Below are 11,424 nucleotides of genomic sequence, written 5' to 3'. Positions count from 1 at the left end.
CTTGACAACTAATCTTGCCTTGTATCTGTTCACAGAACCATCTACATTGTGCTTCACCTTATAAACCCACTTACAGCCAATTGCATTCTTGTATTTAGGCAAAGGCACCAATTCCCATGTAGCATTTGCTTCCAAGGCATCCATTTCTTCATCCATGGCTTCCTCCCATTTTTCTTTTCCCATGGCTTGCTCAAAAGAAGTGGGTTTTGGTTCCTGTATCACTTTGACCATATAGGCATAGTGAGTGGCTATAAATCCATCATATTTCAGCCTATCCACAGGATACCTAGCTCTAGTAGACCTGCGCAAAATAGGCTCTCTTCCAGGTGCTCTCAAAACATCCCTGGTCTTCCTTACTCTAGGTGTAACAACAGAAGGAATACCCAACTCATCATCAATGCTCTATTCTGAGCCACTGGATTCACCATCCAATAAGAGTGACCTGCATTCACATCAAACATGGGCTGATCTACCTTCTCTTTTCCTTTTCGTGATACCTGCATACCACTATCTACATTGCTTTGAGGAGATGCTCCTGATCTCAATCTGCCTGTCCATGGTGAAGTATGTGAACCACTGCTAGAGGACACTATAGGTCCACTAATATTTTGTGATTGTTGCTGTGAATTCTGTGCAGCATTACCATTTTCTGCATCTATATCATCAATCACATTTACTGGTTTATACCAGTTGCTCATCTCATCAAAAACAACATCTCTACTCACTGTAAACTTACGAGTAGAAGGGTTATAGCATCTATACCCTTTCTGCTGCAGAGAATAACCAATAAAGATGCACTTCTCAGATTTTGGATCCAACTTGGACCTCAACTCATCTGACACATGAACATAGGCAATGCAACAAAAAATGTTCAAATGAGAAATATCTGGTTTCCTATCACTATACATCTCCTCAGGCGTCATGCCATGTATTGCTGCAATGGGAGTCCTATTCATTATGTAAACTGCTGTAGCAACTGCTTCAACCCAATAATAATATGGTAGGTCTTTTTCATTTAGCATGGCCCGAGATACCTCTCCAATATGCCTATTTTTCCTTTCTGCAAGTCCATTTTGCTATGGGGTATGACTGCATGAATATTGTTGCTTTATGCCATGCTCCTGCAGGAACCTTGCAAACTCATTTGAGAGGTACTCTCCCTCTCCATCTGACCTTAGGCATTTTATTTTGCAGGCCTGTTTCTTTTTCAACCATAGCTTTAAAAGCTTTGAAATGCCCAAACACTTCTCTTTTCTTTTTCATAGAATGCACCCAAACTTTTTTGCTGTAGTCATCAATAAAAGTTACAAAGTAATGACAGCCTCCAATAGATGCAGCTTTAGTAGTCCACACATCAGAGTGGATTAATTCCAATGGCTTCTTACTCTCTTGAACATGTTTAGGAAATGGTTTCCTTGCCCGTTTTCCAAATTGACAGGCTTCACATACCTTATGCATTTTTGCAACCTTGAATTTAGGCAATCCTGCAACAATATTTTAGGCCTGCATTGATTTAAGTCACTGTACATTAACATGACCAATGAGTTTATGCCAGATATCAATATCTACAACTACACCGGTCCCATGTGCAAACATCGCTGCACTCAATTCAGGCATGTCCGCATCCAACGTAAACATCCTACCCTTCTTCTTTCCTTTTGCTATCAAGCGACCGTTATTTTTCATATCCTCAACAAAGCATCCATGAGGATTAAATCTGACCTGCAAGCGTTGCTCAACCATTTGACCAATAGAAACCAGGTTCTTGGTGATATTGAGGTGATATTCGAGACATGAAATACATCAGACATGTATTTCTTTTTCCGATCCTGCATAGACAAAGGAATTTTACCAATCTGCACAATAGGATATGCAGTATCATCACCAGTCTCCACATATCCTGGTCTTTCCATTTTCCTTGCATCCTGCATCCATTCTGCATGACTTGTCATGTGGTTTGATGCACCTGAGTCAACATACCACACATCATTGCTTTCTTCTGTACTTGTCACAGAATTGGTCATGTGCTGCACCATAAACAAATGCTCATTTCTGTCATCACCCCGTCTACTTGAGGATGCATAATTGCCTCGCTGCAATTTTCCATTCATAATGTCATTCTGCTTTTTGTAGCAGTCTTTAGCCATATGACCCATTTTACCACAATAGTAGCATTCAACATTGCTGTTTGCATTTTGGCCTCTCTGCCATCCACCACCACCTCTTTGGCTCCCCCTGCCTCTAGAGTTACCATGTCCTCCTCCAAAGGACTAGTTTTCTTGAGTTTGCTGCATATTTTGATTTCTACCATGGCCTCCAGATCGGCCTCCTCTACCTCTGCCTCTACCTCTTCCAACATTTGAGTAGAAGACAGTTTCTTTTGAAGTTCTTCTTGAAGAAGATGCACCACCATTTCTCTGCTCTTCAAAAATTAGAAGAGCAAACAACTCCTCAGAATCAGGAAATTTTTCATGGACGGCAATGGATGTCCGGAACCATGCATAATCCTTTCCTAGACCATTCAAGGTCAGAGAAACTAGATCATCATCTTCCATTGGCGACCCAATGGAAGCAAGTGCATCTGCAATTTTCTTCACCTTCATGTGGTAGTCATTGATGCTCATATTTTCTCTCTACACATTGTGCAACTCCTGCTTGAGCTACATTTTCCTGGCTTGCGTATTTGTGTTGTACATTTTTGCCAAAGTATCCCAGGCCTCTTTTGGCGTACTTGCATCCTGAATGTGCACAATTATAGAATCCGAAATACTGATAGACAGCCAGTACATAACTTTTCTGGCTCTCTCATGCCATCCTTTAAATGCTTGCATTTCTTGTTGATTGGGAACATTAGGAAGAAGTGGTTCTTCTTCATTTCCTGTAATGAACTCCCAGTTGTACAGGGTCCTATGGACAGAGTTTGCAAATGGGCTATTGCTTACAAAAATCTGGCCAACCAAAATGCAAAAAATTTTGCATTTACAAAGTGTGGATTTTATTAAAAATGAGTCTAGATGGCTACCTAATTCAAATACATATAATGGATACCCAAAATTCATGCTTATTATCATGTTTCCCATGTGTAGGGACCAAAGTTGCTATCTTATGGGAAGCAATAAGGTTGACACTTTGATGACATATGTGACTATCATGTGGCCAGCATTAGGGCTGATACATAGGCAACACATTTAGCTGCTATGCACATATATTATGTGCGAAATTTCATGGTCCACATTTAGATTATGCATGATATGGTCTATACAAGCTCCTATGGACAGAGTTTGCAAATGGGTTCTTGCTTACAAAACGCTGGCCAACCAAAATGCAAGAAATTTTGCATTTAGAGTGTTTATTTTATTAAATATGAGTCCAGATGATTCTCTGTCAAATACATATAATAGTTACCCAAAAGCCATGCTTATTATCATGTTACCCAGGAGGCACTGAAATGAGGACAAAAGTGTAAAGGGAATAATGTTTGTATCTTCATGTAAAATTGTTTTTGTGCACTTTACCAATTTGAAGGCTGGCGTATTTTCCATTCTTTTATAATAAATTGTTACTTGTGCAGTTGGGTGAATAGCTAGTTTCTATGGTGATATAAGGTTCTACTTGTAATCCCTTGTCTCTCCAATTTGTATGATTCAAGCGGCTCCTTTGAGAAGGATATCCTAGAACATTTTGAAAGAGAAGATTTTGCAAATGTAAAGTCAAGTTGACATTTTGTTGCTTATTATAAAGGACGTTCTTGTACTATATGATATAATGGAATGGAGATCCTAAAGATGATGGCATCTTTATTTGTAATCCGATCCACTTTGTCGTGTTGAGTAAATTGTTGATATCAGAAAATATTATTGAATTTCATTGTTGAGTATTTGAAGTAGGATATGGTTTCTGGATTTGATTAGTATGTTTGAGTGTACAATGTCTATGTTTGAGAGTATTTGCATATAATTGAGCATACAATGTCAACTCCAAATAAGATTTGCAAACCCATAAATAATTACATTGGAAAAGGCTTGATCTTCATATGCTGAAAAACAAAGGGTAAACATCCTCAAACACAAGTTGCGACTTGAGAAATGTTGAACAAAGAACTGATCTAAATGAGCTAGTGATTTTATCTTCTAGAACAACATACAAGGTATTGATATAAGGATAAGTAAAATAAACAATTTTCAAATCAATAGATGAAAAGAGCAAGATTGGACATCATTCTGAATAATATAAAAAAGAAAAAGGGCTACCTTTACACATACACCTCAACAAGTAGGCCCATACTTGAGTTCCAAGTGTGCCTTGAACGAGGTCACATTAAGCCCCATTTTCCAATCCTATGTGCCCTATGCTCTTCTTGACATATCAACCAACATGCCACCCACATGATAGCCATCACATAGGAAACATGATGATAGCAAGCGTTTTCTATAGACTCATTTTTAAATAGACTAGTACACTCTCTAAATGCACGATTTGTTGCATTTTTCATTAGCAATAGTTTTATATTAACAACAAGAACCTACATTGCAAACTCTATCTATGGTGTCTCTTAGAGAGCATATCATACATAACGTCCATGTGGATCACCAAAATTTTCATTTCACACAAGACTTGTAACAAAGATAATAAAACTTATCCTTGGACAGCTTTGATACCAATTATTGCTCTTAAATCGTAATCTAGACCATACAAAATGAATCAACACTCAAGAACACTTAGGATAGAGAATAGCTACCTTAAGAAGAAGCAGACTCATAGATGCTACAATGAGTCATCCTTAGTCTTCTAGAAATAGTGAAAGGCACACAGACAAAGACAACTAGCGAAAGCATCCTATGACCTGAAAACAGGAGTACATTGCATTGAGATGAAAGCCACGATCTACGCAAAAAGACTCGATGCCATGCAAGACTCTTTGAGAGAGCTATTTTGAGGGAGAAAATGGAGCATTCCCCCCCTAAAGGAGTGGGTGATAGACCAGAGTGGCTCGGTGAGAGGGAGTGTTGGAATGTTGGGGTCACCTCCTCACCTATGCATCTCTATATGAGGACATGGGGATGCATGGAAAGGAATAACACAAAAGAGAGACAGAAGAGTGCCTATATGAGCTACAACATGGGTTGCATGCCAAACAAGCCTTGAGTTCTGGATGCCAAGCTACAAGATGTGCAAGCAAGCCTTGGCATGTCTAAGTGTCCAAGAAGGAGCTTTTATATGCTTTAGACTCTAGTTGAAAGTACCGTAGCAAAGAGTAGGCATCCAAGAGGGATATTGTTATATGGAATTATTCTACAATAAGACATGTAGTCATCTGTGAGTGCTGCCATATGGGTTGCAAGATAGAGCCCTTCGAGCATGCCATCGTAATTCAATGGCAATTTTTTTAGTAAGATGGTACCCTTCATTAAAATGCAGTAAATTGTAAAAATTTATGGTGCTCCCCTTTGCCGCTACATGGAAAGTTAAGAGGAAACCACGTGGGTAGCTATATAAGAGGAAAGTATGCTACGTAAGAGTAGCCATGTATGTGTAAAGCTATATGGGCTGCCACATGGGCTACCTTGAGTGCCAATTCGCAAGCTATGGTCCACATCAAGGGAGCATTCCCTTTCCTCTTTTCCCTTTGCCCCTCTCATTCTTCTCTCTCACATTCCCCCCTCCCCTCTCAGCCTTCTCTCTAACAATTCTCCCTCCCCTCTCAACCATCCTTCATCCCCTTCTTAGGTTTTGGAGTTCTTAGCTTAGCATCTCTAGTTTTATCATGGCCTGCTCTTGGTTTCTTGGCCCTTGAGGCAAGCCAAACGAGAATATATCATGGAGCATTTGATGTTGATGATTGGATTGTGTTTTCAGTAAGCTGGACTTTATGACTCTCTCCTCCCTGATACAAATTTCCTTTGACATGAAGCAAGCATATCATGCATATATGGCATGTTACTAACCCCAATGTGCAATGAAGCATTATTGTGGAGAGGCTAAGGTAGCTATTAAGAAGCCTCACTCATTGTGGATGTCACCATTCACCTCCATTGTTCAAGAGACCTTTCCTCCAGATGTAGAATACTCATCATTCTTCCTAATCACAATGTAACTAGAATCCACACAAATGCCTGGTGATTGCAAGAGGCTTCGTAGAGGGACATTCTTAGTAGCAAGAATGTCTGCTAGACTAGTATCATTATGTGTTATATGTATTCACTAGTATGGATACAAAGGAGTGCTAAAATGGTAGCTACATAGCTTATGAGAGAAACTCTATGGTAAGAACCCGTGCCAAAGGATGATGCTTTTGGAGCCTATAATCTACTGATGGATCCTAGAATGTGTCCCTTGCTCAATACACAAGACACAAGTAAGATACCATTGACCTTAAAACATCAAAGATAATAGCAAGTAGGTGTATCTCCTAGGGAAAGCATCAAATACCCTTTTCAAATCAAATGGCATTTTCGTTTCAAAAGGCCTAGTTGGCTATCCTACTCAAATTTGACTTTTACAATCCATGAAGAAGGACATGATTATGGGCATTCAATAGTTGGAGTTCAATGATAGTGAATGGAGGTTGAGCCAACAAGGTAATGTGCATGAGAGATAAGACTAGATCCACAAAGAATGCATCCACAACAACTACAATGTGAGAGACCATTCATGTAAAAAACTGCACATATCGCACATGTGGTTCTCCAAGATCCACATTGATACCATCCTTGCAACCTTGAAGTTGCTCCGTGGCAATAAGAGATTGGCTTTGGAGGGACGCATTCATTGCTCAGGTGGCCGTTATAGGCTAAATCATTTGCAAAATTGAACTACCATTTGCGTCCTTCCAAACAGTCAAATCTTGGATGGGCTAAGCTGGAAGGGATGTGACAAGCTACCTTGCAAGACTGCTTGCCAGAATAATCTCACAATAGCAAAAGCCTGGCCTTGCTTGCCAATTAACATCCCATGGCCTGTAGAGAAAACCTGCATTGAAGGCATTCACAACCTCAAGAGCCTGCTTGCTTGAAAGCCATGCCTTCCTCGTCAGTCTGCTTGTTCTAGAAGAGCAACGTTGAAGACTGCTTGCTTGAAAGCCATGCCTTCCTCGTCAGTCTGCTTGTTCTAGAAGAGCAACTCTCATGATAGCAAGAGCTTGGCCTTGCTTGCCAATTAATGTCCCATGGCCCATAGAGCAAATTTGCATTGAAGGCATTCACAACCTCGAGAGCTTGATTGCTTGAAAGCCATGCCTTCCTCGTTAGTTTGCTTGTAGAAGAGAAACGCTGAAGGTTGCTCAATGCTCCTTTGAAGGCTGCTCAATGATGGATTCGGAAAGAGAAGAGGAGCATAGTGGCGCTCGATTTTCTGCGCCCAATATTCAAGGATGTGCTGAGACGCTCATGTCACATCCGGCTCCCATCCCGTGTTTTCGCCATACCCGGAGCCAGAGTTTTTTCCTTTTAAAAATGCGGAGCTCGAGTTTTTTCAATAAAAAACATTGTCCAGATCCACGCACGTGACACGGACCGTTAGATCCCTACTGTTCCCCTCCACCGTCGATCAGCATAAACTCCTTTGTCACCACTTGGTCGCTTTGCCAAGCTGAGCCACTGTTACTTAGGCTTTCACTTTAAAGTGGCAGGCCAAAAAAACCACGTGGAAGGACACCAAAAAATAACCACAAAATGAATTTAACTTCTCGCAACCAGTGTTCACCGAAAACCTACAAACCATATACAATGAACCTACAACATCTTAGTCTCCACCCGTAAAAAATGTTTTCTCAATTTTATAAAATCTGTAAAATTTTAGGCAATTTAGTTATATTTTAGCTTGATAATCTGCAAATTCTTTCAAAATTTGAAACCCCAAGGTTTGTGATTTGTTGAGAAAAATGTTTTAAGTGAACAATGCTCCCAAAGTCCTCTTAACGAAAGGCTCCCCGTGGCAGGGGGCAGACGATAAATACGGTGAAGCTTGAACATTCGAAAGCACATTTGCATTTGCGAGAGAGATGATGAAGGCTTTCTTCCCGCTTCTTGTAATCATTTGGGCTTCATGTTTGTATTATGCTTCCCCTGCTCCTTTCGATGTTCGCCATCACCTCTCCACCAAAACCACCTATGCCGCTGCATCTGCCGTCATGGATCTCATCGCTCCTCACCACTTCTTGCCTCCTCCCCACTGCTCTCCCATACATCTCAATCTTGTTGCACGTCATGGGACACGGGCGCCCACCAAAAAGCGTATCAAAGAGCTCCATCGCTTGGCTGAACGCCTGAGAGTTTTGGCAGCTTCCTCCCCTCAAGCTCCTGCCTGGATGACGGATTGGCAATCTCCATGGCAAGGCAGAAATGTTGGCGGAGAGTTACTCATCAAGGGTGAGGAAGAAATGTTTCATCTTGGGAAACGTGTGCTCTCAAAATTTGAGGAGATCTTCAAATATGATTATCATCCAGATCTTTACTTGATGAGTGCAACTCAGGTCCCGCGGTCTGCTGCAAGTGCTGTGGCTTTTGGAATGGGTCTATTCGCTGGCAAAGGCACCCTTGGACCCGGTCGTCACCGGGCCTTTTCTGTGACAAGTGACAGTCGGCAGCATGACACACATCTAAGGTTTTTTGAGAATTGCCAGACTTACAAGGATTTAAAAGCGATGCGTATACCTATAGTGGCTACCGAATATGAAAAAGTTCACGCCCAAATTGCAGCCTCCTTAGTGGAACGCTTCAAGCTAAACTTGACAAGTCACGATGTTCCCTCTCTCTGGTTCCTTTGTAAACAGGAAGCAGCACTCTTAGATATTTTAGATCAGGCATGTGGTCTGTTTACACAGGAAGAGGTGGAATCGCTCGAGTGGGTTGACGATGTTGAGCTCCATCACCTAAAAGGCTATGGAGAGTCAATAAACTACCGCATGGGCGTCCCCCTTCTGAAAAACGTTTTCAATTCCATGGAACAAGCCATCTTGGCTGCTGACGGGGAGGCGGTGTCAAATTCAAGAGAAAGAGCACATCTTCGTTTTGCCCATGGTGAGACAATTATCCCCTTTATATGTCTTTTAGGTCTTTTCCTTGATGACAAAGACGTGCAGAAAGTCCTAAACGAGCAGCCAATAGAACCTCCACCACCACCCCCAAAACCTCGATTGTGGAGAGGGAGTGCAATTGCCCCTTATGGTGCTAATACGAATGTTGTTCTCTACAAGTGCTCTGTCAGCAATGAGAAGGCAACAGAAGTTTCTGGTGCTACTGATTTTTTCGTGCAGATCTTCCACAATGAGAAGTCAATGGCTTTACCCGCATGTAATGGGACGCATATTTGTCCCTTTGAAGTCTTCAAGGAGCGTGTTGTGGTCCCACATCTCAAGCACAACTATGAATCTCTATGCACAGCATTCAAAGCAGACACTCGCTGGTCATGGACTTCTCAATTGCAGAAATTGGCTTCCAGATTTCTTCAATCACGCAACCAGAAAGGATTCTGTGAAGACAAGTCTGAATTGTAGGTTTGTGGCAAAGTGGGCCTTGTGAATACAAGTTCAAACTGTAAATTGTAGAATCGTTTGAATTCATACAAAGCTATGGATTGCTTATGTTCAAATTAATGTCATCTGATAAAAGCAATCGGAGACCCTATCGCCTTCCTGTTCAATCTTGTAGATTGCCCTTCTGGCTTCTTAAAGTACATTCAAAGGCACCCCCCTTTTCCTCCTCTTTCCCCCCCCCCCCCCCCCTCTCTCTCTCTCTCTCTGTCAAACGTAGATCCCGGAACAAACTGTAAACTCTCATAGGACGACTTTGTACTCTTGGTAGGTAGTACTTGAGTTTTTCAACACTTTGAGCAAAAACATAAAACCAGGTATTTTTTATGAAAATCACCTGGGAGTGTCTACACCAGGGTAAATTACCAGAGCTCTTCAAAGACAAGGGCTAGATAACAAAGATTGGGCAGTGTGCATTGGGCTACTACCTCACTTCCTAATTGTGTGATGGAGTTCCATTTGATGTCACTCTGACATGTTCATAGACAGGTGATGCTGTCCAAAATGTTGCTACTGGTCATTTTCTGGCTGGGGCATCCTGTTGCAGTTGTGGAGCATTGGAACTGTACTGTTGAGTTGTTTCCTCCTTACCTCCCTACATCACTGTTGATCCTTCTCAACACCTACTACCGTCAGGGATATAGCTGTACACTATAGAGAAACTGTAGGGTTTGCAGTGGAGCGATCAAAAGTAGACAATACTCAGACACAACTGAAGAACGGAACTCAGAAAACATAGTGCCTGTCGGTAATATGAAAAACTGAATACAAGAACCTCAAGCCGTCGTGTCTGAAGGACCGTGGCTGAGGTGAATCAGAAAGATGATTCCATGTAGAGAGACAGTACAAAAGATAGTTAGCAGAGGGAGCGTAGCGCAGTCCTCCGTGTAGCTCAATGATGACGAGGATGATGAAGGGCTGGAGCTGCCCTAGGAAATGGCTGAAAACCAGCATGCTCTGAGGAAGGAACCTTCAGGCTATCTGGAATAACAACATGATGAAGAAAAGGAGCTGATCTGGAGCAGAAGGAGCTGATCTGGAGCAGAGGAGCAGAAGAGGACAGATCTGGAGTAAGATGGGACAGATCTGGAGCAGAAGGAGCTGATCTGGAGCAGAGGATTAGAAGGGGACAGATTTGGAGTAGGATGGGACAGATCTGGAGCAGAAGGAGCTGATCTGGAGCAGAAGGGACAGAGCTGAAGTAGAGGAGCAGATCTGAGCAGAGGAGCAGAAGTTGGGACAGATCTGGAGTAGGATCGGACAGATCTGGAGCAGAAGGAGCTGATCTGGAGCAGAAGGGACAGAGTTGAAGTAGAGGAGCAGATCTGAGCAGAGGAGCAGAAGTTGGGACAGATCTGGAGGAGAGGATGGAGCAGCCAGGAGGTAGGAAGGAGAGGCAGAAGAGGAGGCAGCAGAGGGGGCAGAAGTGGAGGCAGCAGAGGGGGCAGAAGTGGAGGCAGCAGTGAAGGCAGATCTGAAGAGGAGAGGCAGATGGAGCAGGCGGGCCTGCAGCAAAAGATGGAGGAGATGAGGAGCAGCTGCAGGTCCTGTCTTGTCAAAGGAAGTGTGGGGGCAGAAGCCTTTTCTAGGCCAGACCCAGCTGGTCTGCCAGCTGGTCGGTGGGCCTGCCAGCTGGTCGGCCAATTGGTCGGCCAGTTCTGGTCGGCCAGACCAGCTGGTCTTTCTGACCACTTGGTTGGCTGAGATGGCTGGCCTTTTGGTTGGCCTGTGAGCTGTTAAATTGCCCCATAAATTGGGGATTGTTTAGTTGCTGAATATACACTGCCCGAATCTGATCTTGGCAGCTGCTTATCAAGGCAATGACCCACAAGACACGCCAACGCTTCAGCCATTGGGTTGCCATTGTTACAAGGTCAAGGAGCTGCAGTGGGCTG

The 11,424-nt window shown here is 42.6% G+C and overlaps 1 protein-coding gene across 1 annotated transcript; it reads left to right on the top strand.

Annotated features, from left to right (window-relative positions):
- Window positions 1–7,918: 7,918 nt before the first annotated feature.
- LOC147884542 (uncharacterized) lies at window positions 7,919–9,637 on the top strand. The gene has a single exon (XM_087397695.1). The coding sequence runs from the start codon at window positions 8,000–8,002 to the stop codon at window positions 9,491–9,493; it is 1,494 nt and encodes a 497-aa protein (XP_087253821.1). The 5' UTR covers window positions 7,919–7,999; the 3' UTR covers window positions 9,494–9,637.
- The last annotated feature ends 1,787 nt before the right edge of the window (window positions 9,638–11,424 follow it).

This window comes from Dipteris shenzhenensis, chromosome 26 (assembly GCF_047967505.1).
Source record: "Dipteris shenzhenensis isolate YYH24624 ecotype China chromosome 26, Dip_SZ_1.0, whole genome shotgun sequence".
NCBI classification, from domain to species: Eukaryota; Viridiplantae; Streptophyta; class Polypodiopsida; order Gleicheniales; family Dipteridaceae; genus Dipteris; species Dipteris shenzhenensis.
The sequence above is the reverse complement of the archived record's forward strand: the minus strand, read 5'-3'. Positions and strand labels throughout refer to the sequence as shown.

Coding starts and splice junctions, on each gene's coding strand:
- LOC147884542 (XM_087397695.1), top strand. CDS start 8,000: ATGATGAAGGCTTTCTTCCCGCTTCTTGTAATCATTTGGGCTTCATGT.